Below are 27,417 nucleotides of genomic sequence, written 5' to 3'. Positions count from 1 at the left end.
TTCCAATAGATCCCTTGTTAACTTTTCAAAACAACAGTTCCTGCTGAGGAAGGCACTTTTGCAAGATTAGCCTTAATGCTTTCAGAGCCAGGGCCAATTGATTTTATTGTTCATAAGGTAGACACATAGAGGTGGGGTTGCTTTGGCAGCCTCTACATTGTCTAGCTGTGCTGAGCCCTGAATATCCATAACAGTCCTTTCTACCATGGAGAGAAATGATTTACAGTGAGTTCTCACTCAGGATCTGCCTCTCCTCTAACGTTCTGATACAAATCAGGAATATAGTCACAGCAGACATGTAAGACTAGGGTAACTGTGAGAAGAAACGACTTAATTATTTCATAGATGCATAAAGTTTAAGGCCAGAAGGGATCATTAGATCATCATTCTGACTTCCTGAATATCACAGTCCAATAAATTTCACCCACTTACCCCTGTATTGAGCCCAATAACTGAGGGCTGACACTGGTGTATCTTCCAAAAAGGTGTCCAGTCTTGATTTGAAGATATGAAAACACAGAGAATCTACTGCTTCCCTTGGTGCTTCCTTCCAATGGGTAAATCACCCACACTGCTAAAAATGTGTGCCTTATTTCTAAAGTGAATTTGTCTAGCTACAGCTTCCATTAGCTCTTGTTACATCTTTCTTTGTTAAATGAAAGACCCCTTCAAGCATCCAGTATTTTCTCCCCATGTAATCAAGTCACCTCTCAAACTTCTTTTTGATAAACTAAACAAATGGAGCTCTCAAAGTCTCTCATTGTAAGGCATTTTCTCCAGCTCTCAAATCATTTTTTTGTGTGTGTTTCTTCTCTGTATCCTCTTCAATTTTTCAACATCCTTTTGAAAAATGTGGCAGTGGAACTGGACACAATATTCCAATAACAACCTCACCAATGCTCTATACAGAGATAAAAATCAGTTCCCTAATTCTTCTTGCTACTCCCGTTTATACACCCATGGGTCATGGGAGCTCTTTGTGCCACAGTGTGGCACTGGGAACTCTTACTCAATTGTTTGCCCGCCATGACCCCTAAATCTCTTTCAGAGTCACTGCTTTCCAGGATACAGTCCCCCATTCTGTAGACGGAGCCTGTATTCTAGATGTATAACTCTGCATTTCACTGTATTAAAAATAATTTTGTTTGAATTGGCTTACCAGGTTACCAAGCAATCTAGATCACTCCGTACCTCTGTCTTGTCCTCATCATTACATACCAATCTTTATGTCAACTGAAAATGTTATCTGCATTGATTTTATATTTATTTCAAGATCACTCATAAAAATGTTGATTGGGAGAAAACTTGTAGAATAGCATCAAGGCCTACTACTAATCCCTGTGGTACCCCACTAGAATCACCCCCATTTGATGATGACTCCCCATTAACAACAACTTTTTGAGATCTGTCATTTAGCCAGTTCTTAATCCATTTAATGTGTGCGGTATTGATTTTGTATAGTGTTGATTTTTAATCAGAACCTTGAGGGGTACTCAGTCAAATACCTCACAAAAGTCTACGGATATTACATTTATCTTTATCAACCAAACCTGTAATCTCATGAAATAACTATTAGGAAAGGAAAAAGTAATAAGACAGAAAATATCATAATGCCACTATAGAAATCCATGCTACACTCACACCTGGAATATTATGTGCAGTTCTAGTCACCGCATCTGAAAAAAAGATATTAGAATTGGAAACAGCTTCCAAATGAGGATAGATTAAAAAGACTGGGACTGTTCAGCATGGAAAAAAACGAATGCGGGATATGATCAAGGGATAAAATCATGACGGGTGTGGAGAAAGTGAATAGGGAAGTGTTATTTACCCCTCCTCATAACACAAGAACTAGGGGTCACCCAATTAAATTAGTACGCAGCAGGTTTAAAACAAACAAAAGGAAGTATTTCTTCACACAGCGCACAGGCAACCTGTGGAACTCATTGCCAGGGGATGTTGTGAAGGTCAAAAGCATAACTGGGTTAAAAAAAGAATTAGATAAATTACTGGAGGATAGGTCAGGATACAACCCCATGCTCTGGGTGTCGCTAAATCTCTGACAGCCAGAAGCTAGGATTGGACAACAGGGGGACGGATCATTTGATAATTGCCCTGTTCCGTTAACTAGTTTCCTGTGAAGCATCTGGTACTGGCCACTGTTGGAAGACAGCATACTGGGCTAGATGGACCATTTGTCTGACCCCTATGGCCATTCTTATGTAATGTTAATGAAATGAGGCTTGTTTGACAAGACCTAGTTTTCATAAAACCACATTAACTGGCATTAATTATATTCCTATTCTTTAATTCTTTATCAGTTGCATCCTGTAATAGCTATGCCACTGTTTTGCCCAGGACTGATACCAGGTTAACTGGCCTAACATTACCCAGGTTATCTTAAAAAGAAAAGGAGTACTTGTGGCACCTTAGAGACTAACCAATTTATTTGAGCATGAGCTTTTGTGAGCTACAGCTCACTTCATCAGATGTATACCGTGGAAACTGCAGCAGACTTCATATACCAGCAGGAGAGTGAGTTTGTGTGTGTATGGGGGTGGGGGGGATGTGAGAAAACCTGGATCTATGCAGGAAATAGCCCGACTTGATTATGTAAAGAGTTGTCACTTTGGATGGGCTAGCACCAGCAGGAGAGTGAATTTGTGTTGGGGGGGGGTGGAGGGTGAGAAAACCTGGATTTGTGCTGGAAATGGCCCACCTGTTGATCACTTTAGATAAGCTATTACCAGCAGGACAGTGGGGTGGGAGGAGGTATTGTTTCATGATCTCTGTGTGTATATAAAGTCTGCTGCAGTTTCCACGGTATACATCTGATGAAGTGAGCTGTAGCTCACGAAAGCTCATGCTCAAATAAATTGGTTAGTCTCTAAGGTGCCACAAGTACTCCTTTTCTTTTTGCGAATACAGACTAACACGGCTGTTCCTCTGAAACAGGTTATCTTAGTGGCCTTTCTTGAATTTGATACAACATTAGCACTCTTCCAGACTTTTGAAATTTCCCCAGTATGCCACTTTACTGATGTTAATGCATGGTATGTACTGCAACTAATTCAGATAAAGCATATCATGCTATTGTTGAAGAGACTTACTCAGAAATTCCATTGTTACTGAGGGAAGACAAGGAAGACCCAGCACCAACATCATGCAAAAGTAGTATTTTGCCATTTGATCAATAAAATATTGAATTCTTTATAAGTACAACAACCTTATTTTTCCCTTTTGGTTGAATTCGACTGTATCAAAATTGAGGGACAACACTTGCTAATTATTTTTCTTAGTAGTAGGATTATATATATGATCTACTTCTTCTCATGTTTTTTTCTATGTACAGAAAACTGCATGCCCAACCGAGATCAGGTTCCCATTGTGCTACATGCTGTACATACACATTAATAAATAAAATAAAATATAATGAATAATAATCATAATAATTAGTATGACCATAGTGCTAAGTAACCCTCATCATGGACCAGGACCACACTGTGCTAGCCACTATAGAAACAGAGGACAAAGAGACAGTCCCTGCCTCAAAGAGCTTACAATCTAAGTAGGACATAGGTGAAATCAGGTTCCAGAAGTTATTAGATAACTAGTGTCCCCCTTCTCAGAGTGCATTCAGCCTGTGAAATGGTTCTCATGGTGCAATGTTTTTATCTTGTAGATCATTGGCTAAGTGACTTGTCGCTCACCACTGGGGACGTGCGACATTCTGTGAAAACCCGAACTAAGCAGCAACACTCTTCATGTAGTTGGATTAAGCTCCCAGATCCAGCAGTCTGTAAATTGGATGGTATCTGAGGAAGGGAATAAAGCTCCAAGCCTCAGTACTTTTGGAGGCCCTCTCCTCAGGGCTTATTTGACAAATGATCACCAAAAAAACCCCAACAAGCCAGTCGTCTGACATACACTGGGCAATCATCCCCTGCTTCAGCCAGCAAAGAGGGGAGGAGGAATGCTCTTCCCCTTTCACCCACTGTCCCCTTCTTGTTATACTCCACCCCAAGCAGCCAAGTGCCTTGAAACTAGAGATCCCAGTTTTAAAGGGCCCGAGAGCTGTATCTGGCACACAAGTGCCCCCAAACCCATTGCCCCGTTTCACAATTGTTAAATTTCTAATTTACCTCCTTTCTCTTCAAACGCAACCGCTAGAACTAGACATAATCTGATCAAATCTGCACACAGCATGCCTCTGCTACTCCAGATTTTCAATACACGGCTCTGCTACTCCAGTCCTGGAGCCCCTCACCTCTGCTACTGGACAGAACCATAGGAAATGCACAGTACAGCTTTATAAACAGAAAATCATGCTAGAAAATCTCAATCACTTTTTGGAGACAATTACAACATTGAGTAAGATGGGCAAATGCCCAGAGTCTGCAGATCCAGCTCACTAAATTCATTCCTCATAAACCCAACTAGCTTTAGAATTCAGATCTTCAGGCTAGAGAACTTGAACAAAGGGTTAGCAAACAAATGGTGAACAAGTATCTTCCTCTTCAAAACTGTATTCTGAGAGTATAAATCACAGATTTGTACACTTTATAATAACTCGAATCTATTATTCAAAGGAGGGCAATGGTGTATCATGGACAGAATTCAGACCTCTGCCATGGACTGGTTCATGACCTTGGGCAAAAGTTAGGGATGTTATCCTTTGTAAAGCACATTGACATCTGTGGATGAAAAGCATTGTATAAGTTCTTTGTTATTGAGGAGGCACTCAGATTTCACAGGATCTGGATCTCAATGCAAACAAAGCTGCAACCTGTACCATAAGTAACTCTCTGGTTCACACACATTCTTCCTGATCTTCCTTAACCATATTGATTTGGTATCTCCAACAACACTGGAATGGCTGCTAAATCCATTATTTTCTCTCTCACTGGGTTTGGAATGCATTACAGTTAGCTTTCTTCTAAAATTGACTCCCTCAAATGCTGTGTGCAGCCACCCCACCCGTGAGCTATTTCTGTTCCAGCCTGACAAGGACAGTGACTGAAGTGCAACTACTCTGAAATCTATTGATTCAATACCTCTTTTTTTCCTGAAACAGTCCAAGGCATTTAATCAATATGGCAATGCCCTGTCCAAAGGCACAATCCCCAGTGATCATAAACTGCCTCTAAGAAACAGAGGTAAGTGATTTTATGACTTGACATCTGTTGAAATGTCCATGTATGGCTGTAACAGATACATATATTTTCCTCTACAAACCAGTTACATAAACAGAAGTAAATATCGCTGTGGCAGAGACGTATAGTTTCAGGTTGAGAACCAAGACCCCTTTGACATCATGATTTCAAATGCATACAAAGAAGAGTCTTTTGCACAAGTACCTCTGTTCTAGGTACCATACATTTGCTAAAGGCATCTGTGACAGCGTGAGGTCCGGCTCGTGTCTTCTGCTCTGTCTACACAGATTGTTTGGAGATCTTTTGCTGTTAAGCCTCACCATGTGGTTTATTGACATTGCTCCTCCCGCCATCTTACAGATCAATACACCACATCATTTACAGCAGCAGTTTCACCTCAGCCCTCTGAGCCTTTTCTTGGTGCAGGCTCCACTAACTGGCCTCTCTTCCCCAGCCCTTCCTTCTTGTGCCAAATTCTACCCTCTGTTTTAATGGGCTAATTCATTCTTTAATCCTCCCCAGCCCATTTTAATCCACTATTAGGCTCGGGGAGGGGCATTAATGTGTGTTGAAGTGATCAGAGTGCTGGCTCAGCTGTTAGTTCCCAGCACTCTGTCCCAGCATCTCACAAACATATCGGGAGAGGGAACAAACATGGTAATCTATCTATGGTACTTAAGTGGCCCCCACTACTATGGTATCTAAGCGTCTCAATTTTTGTTTTAGTTTCTTAATCTCACAACATGCCTGTAAGGAAGGGAAGTGCTATTATCCTGAGGTACAGGATATCAATGGAATTTAGGAGCCTAAATACCCTTGAGGATCTGGGCAAAGAGACTAAAGCCAGGTCTACAGGAGAAACTTTTATTAGCAGAGTAATATCGGTTCTGGGTGTGATTTTTTTGGCAACATTTCTATTCCAGCAAAAGCACTAGTCTCGTTTGATAGCAGATATTTCATCTTCTGCTCATAGGCCTGGCTAAAAATGCTGTAAAGTGAAGGCAGATAATGGTAACTCGATGATTGGTATCTGTTCTGAATGACAGCACCTCAGAGCAGACGAGCGTGTTTGCTTTTCCCACTCAGGACATGATGCAATAAGAGGCACATGTGGCCATCACTCCCTAAGAACACTGTGTGCTTGGAAGGAATTTTAAATGGACACCTAAGCAATGAGAAAGACAAGGGAGGTGAAGTAATATCTTTAATTGGACCAGCCTCTGTGGAAAGTAGAAGCTTTCAAGCTACACAGTGCTCTTCTTCAGGTCTGGGAAAGGAAATCGGACTGTCTGAACTAAATAAAAACTGGGACAAACTGAAATAAATGGTCCTTTCCTATTGTTTAATGCACTTAGTAGAAGCTGATAAAGGAGGAAGGTGCTCATCTCACACTGGCCATCAATAAAGGCCAATGCGTATTGGCATCTAACTCCCTTAGGGGCTTCTGAAAATCACACTGAAGATATGTAATCACTGGAAGAGCAATTCAGCTGCAGTGTATACATAGCCAATTTGCGTCATAGCTTTCTGTCTGCACAGATAATCTGAGTCCTGATCCTAAGTGTGGCATAAGATACCCAGATGCAATAAGTAGGCAAAATTCACATCTATACTTAATATGTTTTTGAAGTTCCAATGACCCAGAGCAACACAGAGCCCTCTGGTTTGTAGGGACACGTAAAATAGCACGTGATGCCCTATCCATTTCCTTCCCCTTCACAGCCCGGTCAGTTTGATCTCTGCCGGTGCCACACTCACACTCAAGAACAGGGACAGGTCCGATGTATCCAATTGGTGTGAGATCCATGGAAAATTGGGGCCCCATGAGGCCTTCTACGGCCACTAGAGTCTTTGAAATTCCCCCCAAGACTTCCAGTAAAGCTACCAAAGAGACAATGTGAATTTAACTCAATGGTTCTCAACCTTTACCATATTGTGACTCTATTCTGAAAGAGACAAAAGGGCAGGGACCATCTGCTCATAGTCCCATCTAGCCATAAAGAAAGGGAGGGTGGTCCTAACGCCCCTTCACCTATTCGTAACCCCCAGATTGAGAACTCCAGGGCAAAGTCATTAGGAGCAAGACTTGCTCTAGTGCATGGCATGCCTGGACTCTCTGTACTGAGGTGAATTCTACCCTATGTGGGAGAAGAAAGATTGCCCCATAGGCCCAGTGCTTACCTTTGAGGACTGGGCTCAATTACCAGCTCTGCTATAGGCTTCCAGAGTGACCTTGTGCAAGCCACTTACTCTCCTTGTGTCTCCTCTGTAAAATGGGGACAATGGTACTTGCTCACCTCCGGCTGTGAGGATACATTGAGGGTATTGAGATACTCAGATATTTGGATGATGGCAGTCATATAAATACCTTAGATAGACAGAATTGAAAACATTTCTCCTACAGCTTTCCACAGCATATCCAAAGGCCAGGCAGGTCTTGAAAAACAGTGGCTATTGAAATGTCAAGATGGGAAGAATGAGGAAGGAACTTTACAGAGAAATGGATAGCGAGTCGCTTGAGATTACTTTACACGGACCCAGTTATAATGGGTGCCTGAAAAAAAAACTGGCAGGCTGGAAAGTTATAAAGCTGAAATATGACCTCAAATGCAGCAACACTTTACTTGGAATGGCCATCTCCCCGCCCCCTTAAACAGTTTGTAATGGCTCAGAGATTTTCCCCACTGCCTACAGGTATCTGACTTCCCTGTATTTATTCAACACAGAACAGATTGATTTAAATCTTTGCCCAGGGTTATTTTTTATACTTTGCATTAATTTTAACACGTAAGAGAAGGTCACATATGTGGCAGAGTTTCCCATTTGGGACAGCAGAAATAGCTGAGCTATTGGAGGGGAAATACACAGGGATTTTAAGGGACTCTTTACATATACAAATGCTCTCCCTTTATTGGGGTGGGGGAAAACAATTCCATTTACATTTCTCAGAAGCACTGCAGGGATGACTTATAATGCCATTGAAGTGAGAATCCATAAAAACCTGATCAACTAAATGCCATTTTCAAGAGCCCTGCTTGCAAAGGAGCGCTGACTTGTTAAGGGCCATTGTAAACTTTAATGCAATCCAATTTCTGATCATTTAATCTGATGTGCCTGAAAATTAAAACGGGGGCCAAATTCTGCTTTCATCTTCCCCAGGGTAAATTCAGAGTAACTATTGATTTCAATAGTGACTCCAGATTTATACTGGGTAAGATGAATGCAATGAATGAAAGTCATGTCTCCAGACCCAACCCTGGGAAAGACAACTAGGCAAATCAGCTTCGCTTGGCCACAGGATGGGGATTGATAACAGCAAATAATTCTCCTTCTAATAAGGAAGTGGCAGAAATTCTTCCTGGCTTTTCATTGTCTGGTGTATTATCCTTGGGAAGAAGAACTCAGTTAGCTATAGATACATTGTTTCTTTAATTAATGCCCCCCAAAAGAGAAAATGAGCAAACTAAGATATAAATATGGAATTCTTCTGAGAAGGAAAACAATGCTCAAGGATAGAAAATAATTGTTTTAATCCTATTAAGATGATGATTATAAAATGAAAGAAAACAATGTTTCAATTAGGTTATGTTTAAAGCTGTTGACTTACAATCCATTTCTCTCTCCTGGAGTTCTCATTTGCATTACTCTTTACCTCCCTGATAATGGTCCCTTTCACTTACACCTGAAGAGTTCAAAGATGCAAAACTGGGACACAAATGCATATCAGCTTTCTGGCATTACTCCTTTATGAGCAACAGGGTTTTTTGGGGGGGTTCAACCAATCTGCAAGCTCCTCTTTGGACAACCTGCTCTCTTTCCTTCAATGCATACCATCCCCCTCCTTTCTCCCACTCATCTTTTGGGTGGGATCTCCCCAAAGATGGAGCATCTTCAATCCCATTGGTAGTTGACTGTGCACAGCACCATCCACAGGAGGGTCCTTAGGCTAGGTCTTCACTGCAGAGTTAACTCTTCTGAGGTTGGCCTGATCCGAATGAAGGCAGCTGCCCTGAGAGATAACACTCGTATGGCACAGAGCGAATGGACTGGTGGCACAGGGTGACTGTGTGAGCAGTTGGAGACTTGTGCTAACTTAAGATGTAGCCCGTACTCCCTGATGGGCTTACCAACTCCAGGTAAAAGCATCACCGCATTGAAGTTAAGTGTTTGTGTTTGGAGGGAAACAAGTCAAGGCATAACTTGAGTCAATACTGCAGTGAAGACAAGTTCTTTGTCTCCTGCTGGAAAGCAAGCCGTCAGCTCAGAGAACTAACAAGTTCCCTGGGCCCAGAGATTATATCACTGAATGTAAGTGAGGTAATGAGTTCACTAAACCGCCTGGGACCTGTGCTTTGGTGTTACAGGATGTCCCTCAACTTTCTCTTTCCTGTGCTTTACAAGGCTAAAATAAACCTGACTTGGCAATTCAAGTTAGTGGACATGAATCTATGTCACCCATAAGGTGGGCTGCCACATGCTGCTGGCCAAGGGAAAACAACTGGCATATGACCATCATAAAGGAAAGGCAGAGGGTGCCTGTATGTCTCAGCGAAGTGTCCCAAGAGATCTCATGGAGGGTGGGGGAAGTGGGGGATTGGTTCAGCCCATAATTATAAGCTGAGTCTGAATTTCTTTAAAGTTGAGGTTTTGTTTGGATTTCGCAGTTTGTTTCAGATCTGTGAACTGGTAGCATGACACAGCAGACGAAAACAGAGAGGCAATCAGGAGGGGTCTTCTCCATAAGGAATAATGCTTAGAACAAGAAAGCATTAAGCAAAAAAGGAAATGGAAAACTTTGGATTCCCCCCAATCCTCTGATCCTGGCTGTGGAGCCCAACTTTCCCGAAGCCACTCTCCCCTTCTGTCACCCCATCAGCCAATGTACAGCCCTTCCCCTAAGCACCTGTGCAAGGAGAGGGAGGAGCTGAACATAACTCCTTGTTCATCAAGAAGCAGATCTAACTCCTTGTTCACCAGGAACAGATAATGCCCCTGCACACTGTCACTGGGCCCATCTCCAAATTAGAACTGGCATTTCTGAGCCTCCATCTGGGAGGGAGCTGGCATTAGTGGTCTGGCCTCTTCCACGGACTGCATGGAAGACTGCGGACTACTGTGAGCAGTTTTCTTCCTGACTTAGAACGGGACTTCAAAAATGCAAGAGCACGTTCACTTTCCCTCTCATTCCATTAGGTGTAAATTCCATGTATATAAACATCAGGAAAACTTTAGTATGCAAAAATGAAGGCTGTGTTAGGCATGGATATGGGGATCAGATCTCAGTGTGGAAGTGGGTATAGGGGATTTCATTCTCACTGAGTATTACAAAGAGAAAAATGTTGGCATCGATTCATCATGTTCAGTCCCCAATCTAAAGTGGAGCTGAGTGGAAAACCAAGCGAAAAAAGCAGCTTTTCACCCTGAAAAGCAATTTTCTGCGTGGCCAGAATTACTATGTAAGACGGGATTCCAGGAGACCTCACAGACCTGGGTCTGGAAAAAAATAAATACACGAACCATTGATGTGCTCTGATGGCTTAATGCTATTGGGGGAAAAAATAAAACAAAACAAAAATATAGCAAGTCTCCACAGAACAGCATCTGCAGTTATGCTACAAAGGCAAGTTATAAGTGCTCTGTCACTCCATCTGCTTCTGGGTATAAGAAGATCACCAGCTGAGGTCAGAAAGATATCTCCTCCACAGAGAAAAATTCAGGTCATGGATGTGTGCACACAATTCTCACTGACTGTAAATGGAGTTGCACACACACATACAGCTCAGGACAAAATTTGGTCATGGAGTATTTTAGAATTAGGTGCATTATAGGAGTTCATAGTGTTATATCTAATCAATATAATTCTGATCACACTGGTTTTACCCCACTAAATTCAGTGCTGCTACTCCTAACGTATGCCAGTGCAAGTGAGATAAGACTCAGACCCAGTATTGCATTACTATCCCTTCAGCATCCGATGCTGGTCATTTATGAGAACTGGCTACCAGACTACATGGTCCACTGGAGTTCTTTGGTGCTGCAATTCATATATTTATGTAAAACTGTTACACATCACCTGGATTTCTCCCCTTTGCTTTCCTAGCTTACATCCAGGCTTCTCTTGGGGGTGTGATTTCTGGATAAACCAGAATGGATTTCAGAGGGGAGCAAATCAAATTTCTAAAAGGTCTGGAAAATAAGATGTGCTGACATATGGAAAGGCTCAGAAAAGCTCTGGAGAAATAACAGGTCAATCACCTATGAACTCAAAGGGATGTGAAAAAAGGAGACAGTGGGGTCAGAGCAAGAAGTGCGGGGCTAAAACTGCAGCAGAGGAACTGTAGTTTAACTCTGAGCAAAAATGCTTAGAAAACACTGCCCTAAAAGCACGCCAGGCAATGGATCAAACTGCCAAAGGAGCATAAAAAATCATCTTCACTAGAAGTGCTCAAACCTACTGACAGCCATCAATCAGGCCTGCCGAGGGACAATAAAATCAAGCCAGCTCCACGCAATGGGGATGAGACTAGATGACCTATTCTAGGGGCTTGGTCCTGAACTACTGAAGTCAATGGGAGCAGGAGCAGGGTTCAGGTCTCTTCCAGGGCGGTGGGTGCTGGGAGCTGTAAACAATACTTCTCAGCTGGCTACAAAATAAACTGTATATGAATAGCTACAGGATCTCAGAATTTACAGCAGATTTCCCCCAGTTGCTTAGCTAGAATCCCAAACCAAACACAAACGTCTAAAAAACAAACATACCCGCCCCCGCAGCTTAAACTGCCTGTGACAGTGAGGGACTGGAGGTGATGTCCCAGGTCCCATCCAATCCTGTGTAGCCCTGCTGCTTCTCTTCAGTGTTTAACTCGTGCATGTACCACTGCCCCACTAGGTTCTCGGTGTACGTTCTAAGCGGTAACCATCCTCTCTCATCAAAGGAATCTGGTAAGTACTGGTTTAATTTTTTTCTCTATTTTTTCAACTCCCCATTGTCAATAACATCATTTTAGCTTGAAGATAAATGTCTCCAGGGATCCAGTGCAGACTAATTTTTAAGAGAAAACAAAGCAAGATGTACTTAGTTGGGGATTGGTCCTGCTTTGGGCAGGGGGTTGGACTAGATGACCTCCTCAGGTCCCTTCCAACCCGGATATTCTGTGATTCTATTCTATGATTCATTTCACTGTTGTGAAAAGCACTGGGTCTGCAGCCCTGTTGACGCGTCTTCCATTCACTGAACAAGCATGGCAGGCAATAGCAGCATTAATTTCCCACCCCCCTGCTTCCCGCCAAGGAGTGGCGGATGGAGGAGTCTTCCCGTCTCCATAGCCTGACCAGTCAGTAGAGAGACTGCTAGACTGCCAAAGAGCTCCTAGTGCAGATATGCACTTATTCCTGCAAAACTGCTTTTGTTGGTACTGCTTATCTGACACACACACTCCTGGGTGTAAAAAGCTACACTGGGGAAATTGCTTTGCTAGTAGAAAAGACAGGAGGACTTGTGGCACCTTAGAGACTAACAAATTTATTAGAGCATAAGCTTTCGCGAGCTACAGCCCACTTCATTGGATGCATAGAATGGAACATATAGTAAGAAGATATATATACACACACATACAGAGAAGGTGGAAGTTGCCATACAAACTGCGAGAGGCTAAGTAATTAAGATGAGCTATTATCAGCAGGAGAAAAAAACTTTTGTCGTGATAATCAAGATGGCCCATTTAGACAGTTGACAAGAAGGTGTGAGGATACTTAACATGGGGAAATAGATTCAATGTGTGTAATGACCCAGCCACTCCCAGTCTCTGTTCAAACCCAAGTTAATGGTATCTAGTTTGCATATTAATTCAAGCTCAGCAGTTTCTCGTTGGACTCTGTTTTTGAAGCTTTTCTGTTGCAAAATTGCCACCATTAAATCTTTTACTGAGTGGCCAGAGAGGTTGAAGTGCTCTCCTACCGGTTTTTGAATGTTATGATTCCTGATGTCAGATCTGGGTCCATTTCTTCTTTTGCGTAGAGACTGTCCGGTTTGGCCAATGTACACGGCAGAGGGGCATTGCTGGCACATGATGGCTAGTATAACTTTGTCTACACTTTTGCTAGCACCACTTATGTACGTCAGTGATCACGCCCCTTCACAACCTTGACCAGTACAGCTATTCTTGGAAAAAGTTGTAGCATAGATGTGGCCTTAATAACAACTGTGGTGATGGGTTTTAAGATATGGACACCTGTTCCATCAGAACTGGATTGAGACCCACCATCTCGTTTCACATAGACCACCAGGTAGGGTGACCAGATGGCAAGAAGAAAATATTGGGAAACATGGGAGGTGGGGGTGGGGGGAGAGAGCCACAGACTAACAGCCCCACTGGAGCCATGGGGGAGGGAGGCACACCGCTCGAGGAAGCTGCAGGTCAGGGGCACATGGCCCTGGCTCCCACCCCTGGCTGCAAGAGGGGGGGAGTGTCTCAGGGCTGGGGGAGGGAGTTGGGCGGGGGAGAGTTCAGGGTGCTTTGAGCAGTGGGTTGGACTAGATGACCTCCTGAGGTCCCTTCCAACCCTGATATTCTATGATTCTATGACTGTGGGAGGGGGTTTGGGTGCAGGAGGGGATATGGGCTCCAGGGCGCTTACCTCAGGTGGCTCCCCAGAAGTCTTGATGTCTCCCTCTGGGTTCCAGGCGGAGACACGGACAGGCAGCTGTGTGAGCTGCCTCACCCGCAGGCACTGCCCCTGCAACTGCCATTGGCTGCAGTTCCTGGCCAATGGGAGCTGCAGAGCAGGCGTTCATGGCAGGGCAGCACGCAGAGCCCCCCTGGCCATCCCTGTGCCTAGGACCCAAAGGGAGATGTCGACACTTCCGGGGAGCTGCCTGATGTAAGCACCCCCGGAGCCCACACCCCCAGACGTCACCACTTCCAGGGAGCTGCGCAGAACTGGGTAGGGAGCCTACCAGCCCCGCACCAACTGGACGCCTGGCAACTTTACAATATCGGGACAAACGACGTCCTGATTGTACATAGGTCGGAATGCAGGACAAAGTTAAATATTGACACAGTCCCGATTTTATCGGTATGTCTGGTCACCCTACCGCCAGGCTGCCATCAGATGGTAAGAACTCTTGGACTACCAGCAATTTGGACTAGAATTAAAGCAATGACCAAGGAGAGAAAGCTCTATATTACCCTACCAATACCCTGAGTAATCCAGTAATTCACACTGAGCAATTTATTGTTTGGTTTTAAGATTTCCTTTCTAAATGACACATTAATATTGTCAGTGATGGAGAGTCCACCATAACCTGGATAAACTATTCCAATGGTTAATTACTCTGACCATTAAAATTTACACCCTATTTCCACTTAAAGTAGTAGACTGGTAGTCAGAGGATCTGAGCATCAGTTTATGACTCTGCTCCAGGTTTTCTCCAGGTGTATAACTGGGATGGTCCTTTCCCACCTCACAGGGCTGTTGTGAGGACTCTTTACTTAATGCACATGAAGTGCACAAATACTATGGCGATGAAGAGTTACATTAAGTAGACAGACCACTGTATTTCCAATCTTCAGACAAAATGCTGTCTTAAGGATGCATGCTTGTTTCCCATTGACTGCAGTGAGAGCTGTGTGGGTATATGTAAGGGCAAAACATTGGCTCTTGGATTTTAGAAGTGATGCAGTTGATATTTTCACTACTTACGCAAACAAAGTGCATGCTCAGCCAGTTTACGATCTGCATAAGAACATCCTTTCCTCAATTTGTTCAGTTCTAATTAGCTTTTGATGCTAAAATGCAAGGGACGCCTGAGTGAAGTAAAAAATGGATGCACTCATTCTCTCTCTCTCTGTAGGCAGTGCTGACGAATGAGACTGTGGGTTGATGTGGCGGGAGTAATATAATTTCTGGCAGCTGGTGCAAGCATATGGTGACGTTTATCGATGCACGTGGGTGCCATGCAGTACGGTACCTCCGAGCCAGGCAGGCACTGCAGGCATTTCATTACTTCTCCGTTCAGCAAGGCCAAAGCATGAAACTGATGAGGAAGTGAGAGATGCTCCCCTGGACAAGAAGCTCCAGGGCTAGATTGTGGTCCAGATTCTGCTCTCAGTGACACCAGGAGGTTTCTGGTGTAACGCCACTGAAGTTACTCCAAATTCACAGCAGTACAACTAAATTTGCCTTTATGGCTCTATTCTCATCTATGTTGCATCAGCCAAAGTGTTTCCAAACTGAGTGTCCAGGAAAAGTTAAGAAGGATGTGAATTAAATCTGCATGGTAGATAGAGCCACCATTGTTTGCCCCCTCCCCCAACCCCATAAGTGTCCTACAGGCAAACTGTTCCTCACGCCTGACTCAGACAGTCCAATCCATGCAGCTGGCCCTGGATGGCCTTTTCCTCTTACTTCTTAGTCCTTGATCTTTCGGACAACCGAGCAGCTGTGCTACATTACCCCCTGCGACTGACTCACAGCTGCAACTAAGCCCTCTCCTTATCGCAGGATCCAGAATTCAATCTGCTCCAGGAAACAGGATGTGGCTAAATGTTTAACAATTCTCCTATTTCCAGATGGGCAAAGAAGTATGTTCTCCATGCGGCTTGGAACTCTGAATGATCTGCTGATTTACCTCTATTCTTCATCTTATGTACCTTAGAGAGACTGCATCTCAGTTGCCATTCTTCTGTTTCTGGAGTTCATTAATTAATGTCACCCAGTCATCCGCAGAAGAGGAATCATTCCTGCATGTCACAAGATATTACATTCTCTAAATGCCCTGGGCTGACTTCACATCCCTTGTTGGTTTGTGGAAAATGAGAGGCTGATGAATCAAATCCAGGTTTCCTAAATGACAGTGATAAAGGAACTTCTTTAGGCTACCAACTCAACAGTCTCCTTGTTGAATAAGTGTCACCAACAACAATATGAGAATCTACCAGTCAGTACAGGTTTGAGAAGTCCCTCCATCCTGTAAAGAACCCAAGGACTGAATGAAATGCAGTTGTCATACCGCAAGAAAACAAACTTTTCATCTGTGTGATAAAACAGTGGGCACAGAATAAAATTCTCAAATCAACATACATACCAAGACCAATATAAAGGTTTCTGTGTTTGTTGGCACAATAGAATGCAACTGGCTTAATAAAGATAGGATAATTTTCAGAGTAATAAAATATGATTTCTTTTAATTTGCCTTCCATTTTTTTAAATGCAGAGAGAGCACTTAGGTCATGTTTTCAAGTTTTTCTCTGCAGTGATAAGGACTAGAAACTTACTTTTTTGTTTAAAATGAAAGCTGAGATTCTCATGTAACCCTATGACTCCAGAAGCTGGGGATTTAAGAAAATATCTGGCTATCATGAGAACTGGCAACACTGCTAGTGTTGTGGCTGGGTTTACATATATTTGCATTAACGATTTATCAAGGTACCTATTAAGCAGCAATCATTGCAATATGTAGACATGAATTTCCCGAAATACTTTACAAATGTTAACAAATTAAAACCTGTGAGATATTATTATTACCGTCACCCAGGGTCCCATATGCTCTGCGGTAGAATGGGACTAATTGCTGGAGCAATAACCTCTAAGCTTCCTGCAACATTACTTTATCCTGTTGTCACATAATACCCTTAATTCCCATCCCTGCACCTTCACATTATCCCACACACCTATGGCTGGCTGCTCATAGTTGAAAATCTTTGTTGATGTAAAATGTGTTGATTATTTTCCCCAGTAACTTATTTTGAGGAGGGGTTTTCCCTCCCTACTGTACTCTCCAGGCGGCCAGGTTCCCCTCTCCAGGCCATGATCCCATGATCTAGTCCAGCATAAAGTTTCCTAACCCTCCCCTATGTGTTCCAACAAAACTTCAGCATTTCTGTGCTCTGGCTGTCCTGGCCTCAGCTGCTGTGCTGTTCTCCAGGCAGCATGCCTCACCAGCCTAGGTCGCTGGCTGCTCCATAGTTCCACAGCTGCAAGCGCCAGGTCTGGCTAACCAAACCCCCTGACGCTTGGCTCTATGGAAGAGTGCAGGGGGCTTGCACCATAACTGACCCACTCCCCTTTGTGGAGAAAGCTGGAGAATGAGAGACAAAACAAATGATTTCCAGAGGTTCTGATCAACTGCAGCTCCCACCAAAGCCAATGGATAATGTAGGTGCTCAGCATAGCTGAAAATCAGGCCAGTCCTAAATATGGCTTTAGGTCCCTCACTGTACCGACCTAAGCTTGAAAAAAATTAGCCAAAGCAGAACACCTGCTGGCTACAAAGTTTTTTCATGAGATAATTATTTGCTTGTGACATAGTCTGAATATGGCCTGTACTTTACGTTCCACGCAGCACTGTGATCTCACATGCCAAATAGGGTTGGGGCCTGTGGGTACGCGAATGGGAGATTTCTAAGGCACATCCAAACACTTCAGAAAGAAACAGCAAAAGGTAGTCTTCTGTATCAGTCACTGGGGCACTGTGTTGTTGGAGATACCACTGTTTGGGCTCACTCCAGCATGGGTAATTACATTCCGTCAATGTCAATCCTCCTGCTGTTTCAACTGGATTCCTTTCTTCCTTTACTAAACTGTTTTCTAGTGGGGTTGTGTGCTAATAGAGCCTGATCTGACCATCATTAGAGACACTGGGAGACCTACCCTGAAACTGTTGCTGTGTTTCGCCTCCAAGAGGGATGAAATTTCAGTGCTGGTAGAAATGATCTGTATGTCCAGTTTACAGAGCAAGTTGTAAAATGCTTTGTGATCCTTGGGGAAGAAGGGCACTATCAGAAATAGAAGATCGCCTCAAACACATTCATTACATTTATAGACATGTTAAGTGCTTGCTGTTTAACACATTACAAACGTACAGATGAATGAAAACCTTCAGCTTTTTATAGCAAATGATAATTATAATATGTAAACTTCATTATTGTGCACTGATGTTAAAGCGTATTACACTCCGAGGGAACTTACTTGGTTCATTGGGTGTTTTATGAATATAAGGGAAGCAGGAGGAAAGGAAAGAAAATATTTTATAGTGCTATCTGAAAGATGCTTATCCCGAGAAAATGGTATAATCTTTAGAGCAAGAGGGAATAAAAGACACAGGGGTGCTTGTCTTTGACACTAAGGACCCTTTACACCACTCTGACAGCAAAAACAGACCTTAAAGTGGGTGTATACTATATTTATGCTTACTTTAAGGCCCCTTTATACTGTTAAGAGTGGTTTAAAGCTGCCTGAGTGTAAAGGTGCATAAGGCCACAATGTAGCCAAAGTCATTCAGTGAAGGTGAATCCTTCCAAGCAGCAAGCTATTTCAAATAACTGCCTTCTGGTTTGCAAATGTTAAAATGGATTCTGAGATCAACAGAGGGGTTGGGATATAGGATCTATAGCCAAGCACCATTTGTTTTTGATTTAACTCTTTGCACTAGATGAAAAAAACTGGGATTCTGGCAAGAGTCTGGTAATTGGAACTGTGTTAATTCTTACCAAGAATTGATTTGGTTATTTCTTCAATGGAGATTTTAGATCAATTTACCCTTTGCAGGAGCAGAGAGTGGCATGATTCTTAATAAACTGATTTGGTGTGCCCTAGCAGTTTCACACTCTCACACTGGATTATGTATTGGAAAGGAAGAAAACCAATTCAAATATAAAAACAAGGGAATGTCCAATGAAACTGAAAGGCGGCAAACTCAAAACCAATAAAGAGAAATACTCTTTCAAGCAACATATAATTAGCTTGTGGCTCTCATTGTCATATGATGTTGTTGAGGCCAAAAACGTAGCAAGATTTGAAGAGGGATTGGATATTGATCTGGATAACAAGAATATCCACAGTTATAATACTTAATGCAAACAAAAAGGCTTGGAAGATGATATTAAGCCTCAGGCTTTGTGGCATAAGCCATTCTCTAAATATTAGGGATCAGGATGAGACCTCCATGGTGGGCAGATTATCCCCACTGTGGGGTTTCTTGCACCTTCCTATAAAACATCTGGTGCTAGTCTCCATTGGAGACAGGATGCTGGACAACATGGACCTTGAATCTGATTTGGTATGAGTTATTGCCGAAGTCAAGGGTTCTCTTTCTCTGGAGCCACATAATGTTTTCAGTCTTTTCTCTAAAACCATGTGGACTAGACATTTAGGGTTTTTAAAAGGAAAACTCAGATGCTCATGTATTCCCCAAGAGTTGAGGCTTTCAGAAAAACACAAATATCATGAGATTCGTGATAAAATTAGTGCAAGATGGCAAAGTTGAACTGTATTATTGAGTATTATATTCCTACAGTCCTAAATGTCTCATTCATTGATATATCATGTGTCTTTCAAACACAAAGCTAGTGAGAGGGTCGGGATAGACTGAAGGGGGAATAAATGGAATTCCGTATGCTTATACTTAGAAAACAAACTGTCTTATTTGCTCATAAAAGAACTCTACCCAGTATTATTAAATCAGCAAACATAATCCAAATAACAATAAGAGCTCCGTCCTGCTCCCATCAATCTCAATGACAAATTTCTCTTTGACATCAATGGAAGCAGGATCAGGCCCTCAAGTTCTACGGCCTTAGCAATGATTTCTTCTTTTTTTTTTCTTTTTAAACCTAAAAATGTTTCCGGAAAAGAATAATATCCACAGGGGACAGACTCTTAAGAGTAAAGATAAATATGAACAGAGTTTATTTTTATATGGTTTGGATTTATGTAAGAAAATATCTTTCACAATAAAAAGAACTGATACAAAATTGTTTCTCATAAATGGACAGCGCTGCTGGTTATAAAACAGAATGATATCCTGTCCCATACTGGGCAACCAAAAAAGGCTATATGTAGAATATACCCAAGAATCTTGACCCTCTAAAAAAAGAGCTACTGTAGCATTTACCGTGATCTACAAATCATGAGGAATTTTTTACCCATCATAAAAAGTATTTGTTTTAGAGAACTGTCCTTAAAAACTATGAAAATGGCATTTGAGAAGACTCTGTGTTTCTGTTTAGATCTCCTCTTCGACTTTCAAGATCATTCCCGAGAACACCTCGATCCCTGACTGCCCCACAGACTCGCCACTGGCTATCCGGGAGGGCAGACGGGCAGAAGTCTCAGGAGTGCAGTCTTGCACAAAATGTACTGTCTCCCTGCGCGGATGCTGGTAGTCGACCAGCTTCTCCAGCGTCCGGTTGAGTGACTCGACATTGTCTGCCAGCCTCTTGTTCTGTTCCACTAAGTTCTCCAAGATGAGGTTCTGCTGGATCATGAGGGAACTCTGCTGCTGGTACCAGGAGGACAAGAGGGTGCTTTGCTGGAGATGAGCATCCATCAGCTGCTTCTCAAACTCTGAGATGTTGTACTTCTGCTTAGGATGCCGGGCAGTCTGGGATGACCGCCTTCCATAGGCAGCCCGCTGCTGCATCTGTGGGGAGGAAGGTGGGGAGGGAGAGGAAACTGAAGTGTGCAGTGCCCCCCGCTGCTCTAACGCATCTGTCTCAGCTGGCATAGGCATTTCAATAGTCCTCAAAGGCACCCATGTGCAACCAGGCACTTCCTCCTCCTCATCTGTGGGGGATCAAAATATCAAAACATGAGTTCTTTACACGTTAGCAATACAGAAAGCAGCCTTTTTGGTTAATATGCTAAAGGAATGATGTCTGCTGTGTGGGTGTGCATATGAGCTCAGGAAAGGGGCATTAGTTTGACTGTGTGCATGTGAATGTCTCAATAGGTCTTGTGCTTTGTATTTGTGAACCAGAGGGATCTCTCTCTCTCATGTAATTGTTTCATCTGAAATATTAGATGATAAGGTCCTGGGACATTAAAATTCCTCGTGTCCCGTAGATGATTTCCTGCTCTGCAGGGTGAATTCCTTTGAGTAACTCCAAGCTCCTGTACAAGGAGACATCCCTGTCCTGAAGGATGGGGCGGAGGTGGGGGGGAAAGGGGGGAGGGAAGGGGGAGAATGTAAGACTCCAGAATCAAAAGCTGTTGTGTGAGAGGTTCTGCCTATTTGGATCTGAGATTTCATTTGCAGAGTCCTCTCTTGCCATAAGGTTGGCTGTAGCAATCTAACATTGCAGGGGAGACCACGTCACAGCCACCAAAGATAACCTTCTAGAGAAAGGCTCCTCCCCCTCCCCCTTTCCCCCAGCTTTCCCCAGTCTGCTGATGTGTGTGGATGGGATGAATGGTTTTGTTTAGGACTCTTTACCTGACTGAAGCTCCAGAGTTATGTGAGGGCCACCAGTGTGCATAACACCATCACCACCACCACCATCCTCCTCCTCTGCCACCACTCTGGCCTCAGCCTCTTTAATAGCCTCCTCCTGCCCAAGCAAAGGACTTTCCAAAATTCGCACCACCACAGTATCAGGTCTGGGCTCCCCCGTTGAGCGACTCATCTCCACCAGCTTCTCCTTGGTGCGCCTCTTCATATCATCCCATCTCCTCCGGAGGTCCCGGGGGGTCCTGGGGGACCGGGCGACAGCATTGATCTTCCTGGCAATGCTGCACCATATCTTCTCCCTCTCTGGCTGGCTCAGGTTGACTCTCTCACTCCCATAGAGCCTAGCGTGATTTTTGGTCACCTCTGCCACCAAAATCTCAAGTTCTACAGGAGAAAACTTTTCCTTCCTCTTCCGGGGGCCAGCAGCCATTTTAAATCTGCTCCTCTTGCAAAAAACGAAACAGGAAGGGGCAATTTGATGCTGGATTCTCATCAGGACCACTTCACATTGAAATATTCTCATGAAATACACAAGCTACGCTGATGCTGGTCAGTGCCTGCTCAAGCAGTGGGGCATAATGTGGCAAAGTACATAGATGTGTCATTGCTAACAATGACAATGACTAACAAAACGCTATACGAGGGGGCTTGATGTTACTGGAGTGTCACTGGAACAGAAATGAGGAGACACACAAGGATAAAATCCTCAGCTGGTGTAAATTGGTGTACCTCTATTGACTTCAATGGAGTTATGCTGATTTACACCAGCTGAGGATCTGGGCCACAGTCTTTAACAGGTTGAAATAAGCTTTGGGTCAGATACTCCGCTCACTAGCCCTGATATAATTGAGGAGTAACTCCAGTGAAGTCAAACTGGTGTAGGTCTGAGGAGAATCAGGCTCACTGTACTTTCTCAGGCTCAGAACATCACACACAGCTGGAAAACCCATTTTTTTTCTGGAAGCAGTTTTACACTGAGCAATTCCAATGACTTGAGGGGAGTTACTCCTAAATTACACAAAAGGAGAATCATGCTCCTAGAGTCTGAGCCTGATCTCACTTACATTTTTACAACAGTTTAACCCCCTGGACTTCACTAGAGCCGCTCCTTCTTTACAACAATGACTGTGATATTAGAAACAAGCCTAGAGAGTCTGCATGTTAGAGTTTCGGCTGCTTAAAAAGGCAGGTTAACAGCATCAGATGATAAGAATCATGCAAACAAGAGACAGAAAAGATATTTGGGGCCAGATTTACTGGTATAGCCTGGTGGGGTAAAATTGCTGTGAATCTAATTTATCTGGCCGGTTATGCAGGGTTTTGCAACTGCTTTGAGGCACTGGAGTGACACAAAATAGCTGGAGGTATGGGTCCATTACATCATCTTGTGCAACTACCTGCCGGTGCAGAATTATTCCCAGAGGTCTATTCTTCAGTTACACTGTTGGAACTATACGCAGCGGGTGCAACTCCCAAAAAAGTCCTGGTGCAAAATTATGCAATGAAGTAAGAGGGGGTGTAAATTGGTTAAGGAACGGATGTAACTGTAACTTACTCCAATTTGGCAGTCACAGGAAAGGGGATGTAATTAGGGACAAGAGAGGAGAGGGAACATAGCAAGAAAAGCAATAGAAGCGTTCAAGATAAAGCGGGTGTAGGATCGGTAAAGGGAATGGGATAAATTATCTACAACCTCCTTGTTGGCTGCTTTTCCTATCCCAGCTTTCTCTTTGGGCCCCTCTGTATGCGAGGAACTCGTTTTTAAAACTTCACAAATTATACCTCTTTTCTGATCTAATTACAGGTAACTTGCACCATCTTTTTATCACTGTTGATTCTGGTCTACAGGGTGTCACATTTCCATCTAGGAGTTTGGTGTCCGGCTACATAAGTTTCTGGTGCTTTGTAGGTTACACAGAATGAATTATGGGGCGGAAGGCATGCTTCTCCTCTAACTTACACATTGTGTAAATAAGAGGAAAAACATTGTGCACTGAAGTCAATTAAATTTACACTTGTGTGAAACGTGTGCAAGTGACAGGAGAATAGGACCCAAATGAATCACTGTTGATTTACACTGGTTTAATTGACCCAAACTGTCTCTGGATCTGAGAAAACTTTATAGAACACAAAGTTCAAAAAAGAAAAAAAAAGTAACCTACATTAGTAGTATTTAAACGGGTCTGTTTTATTTTAAGAGTGTTACAAATACACCTAAACAGTCACTGATTTTAGTTTAACAAACAAGTTTCAGCCTCTGCCTAAAAAGTGGGGAAAGTATCAGGTTTTCATTTTAAATTTATCCCTAGAGTAAATGACATTTGTCAGCTTCTGAACAACAATCAGAGGGGGAAAAAAAATCAGTTTTCCTCTTTTTTCACATAATATGAAAAAGAGAAGGATGCTGGAAATTAAATGGTAGTAATAGCAAAACGATTATGAAGAGTATTTAGCACTAACATAGTATGTCACATTTATGAAAGAGCACCACAAATATTAATTCACTTACCCTTACAATAGCCTTATTAGATACACAAGTATGTTTCACACAAATAAAAACAAATATTTCTTTATGCTGTAAAGTCATCTTGTGGAGTTCCCTGATATTGGTAAATTATTAGGGTTGGTTTTAAAAATCTGTATAATAGTATGGCCAGTAATATCACTGTCTGTAGTTATGCAAGCTAGGAGATGAACAATCAAAACTTATGATTCAGGAGGTGGGGCCAAACAGGCTAAAGGACTGATCCAAATCCCACTGAATTCAGTGGGACTCTTTCTTTTGCCATCAGGCCCTAAATGCACTATTGGGAGATTTTACCTCCTGCTGAAGCACTAGGTGTCAAACAATGAAAGAGACAAGATACCAGAGGTCGGCAGATGGATTGATATTCTGATATGATTAGAGCAGGGGGTTGGTTTTGAATATTTACCAAATAGTTTCAGTTCCTCAATATGTTGCTCATTTAGGATGCCAATAATCACAAGGAGGCATCTAATTTAAGACAAAATCCTACATCAATGAAGTTATTGGAAATCTGTCCTCTGATTTTAGTGCTTCAGGATCAGGATTTTAGTAAGGTTTTAGCACCAAGTATCTGGTTTGCATATAAAATTGCATGCACCAGAACAAGAGCTTAAATATAATATCGGATTTTAATGTCAATGGGCCTGACTCTCATTTAGATTCAGGGTGTGTCTACATGAACATTTAGTTTGCAGCAAGCTGCAGTGTTGCATTAAGTGTTCTTCTGGCCCCTGCTGAAGCACACTAACAGTTCCTTAGTGTGCTTTGATCCACCCTGCTTTGAAAAGGGAATAGATCAAAGTGCACCAGGGACCTGTTAGTGTGCATCAGCAAAGTCCACACGGACAAATAGTGCGCAGCAGGATAGTGCTAGGTAGACTCACACTCTAGCTTGCCACAAACTAAATGTTTGCGTAGACAAGCCCTAAGCCTCCTTTACACCGCCAATGTGATGTAAAGGGGGCTTCGTGTATATGAAAATCAGGTCCAATAGCTTTATTGGCTTGCAAAGTACAAAAGTGTTACCAAAAGAAATATACCAAATATTAGTAGTAATGGATTATACTGTAAACTGCTGCTGTTGCACCCAAGGGGCCTGATTCTCAATTACACTTACAACACTCAGAGAAAGGGGATCTTAAGGTAAATGAAAATTAGACACAAGGACTTTCCAGCAGTGCTGGAAACGGTTAGATTTCTAAGGCTCGATTCCTCTCTCTTTTCCACCAGTGCTACCTTGGTGCTACTCTACTGATTTCAATGGATCTGGTCCCGAGTTACGCTTGTGTACGTGAGATTAGAATCAGATCCTTAAGCATTCTGGATACTCTCTCTTAGGTAATTAATACCCCTATGGTTGCAAAATTTGTCATAGGCTCTTTCATACCATAAGTGATCAAGACCTTTGTTTTCCATCTCATCTGAAAGGCACCATTCTCCAGGAGCAGAGCCCTTAATTCAATGCTGGGACACTGGTTCGGCAATGAGTCCGAGGGAAAGGACTGATCCTAAAATGACTCGTTGCAATATGCTCTGTGCTTCTGGAAGATCCCACATTCAAATAGTAGTGAATCTCAATCCCACTGAGTTTACAAGACATGAGAAGATCACAAACTAGGAGGTATGACTACATGGCCATGTTGCTAAAATATACATATATTGGACATTTTTAAAGAGTTAGCACCATTGATTTGTAATGATATACAGTTAATGGGTTTATTTCTAAAATAAAGCACTTCCAGGAATGTTTGAGATGATTTTAAGGACTGGGCTCTCCAAACTATATCTTGTAGCTGCCCAATAACAAAAAAAGGAAACGTTCAGCTGCTTAGGAAAGCACTGGAACAGGCCATAGTTTGTTGCTAGGAAAGATGAGTTGGCAGTGTAACCTCAGCTAATGAGTACTATATCCTCCAGACCACCTGGGCATATCAGACAAGCAAAGTAGGGTCAGGGGCTTAGTCACTATATTGAACATCAATATCCATGAGGAAAAAAACCACATGTTCACCCATGCATGGGGACATGTACCACACACCCAGTCACACGTGTAAGACATCATGCTGCATAAACTCTGAACTCCTATCAGCGGCAAATGAACTCACATGAACTCCACAAATGCTCCAGTTCTGAGTCAGCTTGACAATACTGTCTCTAATTCCCTTCAAGTCAAACGGTTCAGTCTAAATATAATGAAGAATGTCTGGTCTGATATTTTAAACAAAGAATCACCCCCTACTGAGGAGATAATGACTTCACTATGGCCTTGCCAACACACCTAACTTTACTAAGCCATCTGTTTCCTGCAGCTGTCTGGTTAGTTTGCTAGCTCTCCTAAGTGCTTATGGAATGACCATTCCTTACAAAAGGTTATGTTCCTGAATAAGCAACCATGAGAAATTTAGTTTATGTAAAATTACTGCATCCTGATGTTATTATGCCCAGTATGCATCGGGCTGAATTCACTCTTGGCCTTAGGTAACAGACTCCGCTTCATTGACATGTCCTGCCATACACTCTATACAGTACATTTCTCTCATGAAAACATAGAATCATTTGGACCAAAACATGCGATGGACAAAGTTTCTTTCTTGTAAACAAACCACTGGCCACGATTCAAAAAGTAAGGTGATTAAACTAACACCTAGCTACAGAAATCATCTCCCCTGATAGTCTGAATGAAGAGATGCTTAGATGCAATCAGAATTCTCCTGAAAAACTGCCCCTTACCACTCACAAGCATCCATCTGAAAGCCCTAAATAAACCTTATCCCAATAAATATTTGATCACACAGAGCCATTGTTTAGAGGAAAAGATGGGTTTAAATAAATGTTATAGCTCAGACCTTGCTGAGGTTAAATTCCTGCATTCACTCATCTCGTTTATCACTTGGACTGCAGCTGACTCGAATACCATTTCCAATGGTAAGCAGCTGTTTTGTAATGGGCCGCATTACAATAAGATAAAACACACATACAGACAGAAGCTGATTCCGAATAAAACACTCTCCAACCTGTAATCTCAGCCCTCCTTTCATATGAAGCCACTGGAGCAGGCAGAAAAGAAAGCATACGTTTTTATCAGAACCACCTGCACCAACCTATTTGTCACTGGAAGTTAAAACACAATACAGTTTAACTGTAGAAGGCATTGTTCATACCAAAATACCTTGCAAGTACACAAGATATTGCTACAATAAAGAAATATGAGAGTAGACAGGAACAGTGGACAAGGAACGGCATGAAGGTGTAGATCATTACTTCATTTTATCATTCATTTATTGTGTGTTGTATGATGTTATGATTAACTGACATGCTATGTCATATATAATAACTGTATATTAAATAGATTTAAGTTGTAGGACTATAGAATAATAGATTGATCAGTAGTCAGAAGGGATAAGTATGCATTAGGTATCTAGGTAAGTAGGGCTGAAACACAAGGCCTGCAGGCTTGGGCCTGTACGTTTTAGCTTAGCCATACTAGGTAATAGGCTTAAGAAATGCTG

The 27,417-nt window shown here is 42.6% G+C and overlaps 1 protein-coding gene across 9 annotated transcripts in view; it reads right to left on the bottom strand.

Moving 5' to 3' along the window:
* The window catches only part of TSNARE1 (t-SNARE domain containing 1), a 719,956-nt gene that overhangs the window by 167,513 nt on the left and 525,026 nt on the right, over positions 1-27,417 (bottom strand). For 7 of the 9 annotated variants that reach the window (XM_048841780.2, XM_048841783.2, XM_048841779.2 and 4 more), the window contains 2 exons: positions 21,367-21,826; positions 19,819-20,717 (listed from right to left, as the gene is read on the bottom strand). The exons of 1 other annotated variant lie outside the window; for it this stretch is intronic. In XM_048841780.2, coding sequence (XP_048697737.1) covers positions 20,158-20,717; positions 21,367-21,826 — 1,020 coding nt within the window. In that variant the 3' untranslated portion in view covers positions 19,819-20,157. Of the gene's footprint in view, positions 1-19,818; positions 20,718-21,366; positions 21,827-27,417 lie in introns of those variants that run through there. One more of the 9 variants, XM_048841785.2, reaches the window with a different exon arrangement.

Source organism: Caretta caretta, chromosome 2 (assembly GCF_965140235.1).
Source record: "Caretta caretta isolate rCarCar2 chromosome 2, rCarCar1.hap1, whole genome shotgun sequence".
NCBI classification, from domain to species: domain Eukaryota; kingdom Metazoa; phylum Chordata; order Testudines; family Cheloniidae; genus Caretta; species Caretta caretta.
Note: the sequence above shows the minus strand (reverse complement) of the source record. Positions and strands in the feature narration are given on the sequence as shown.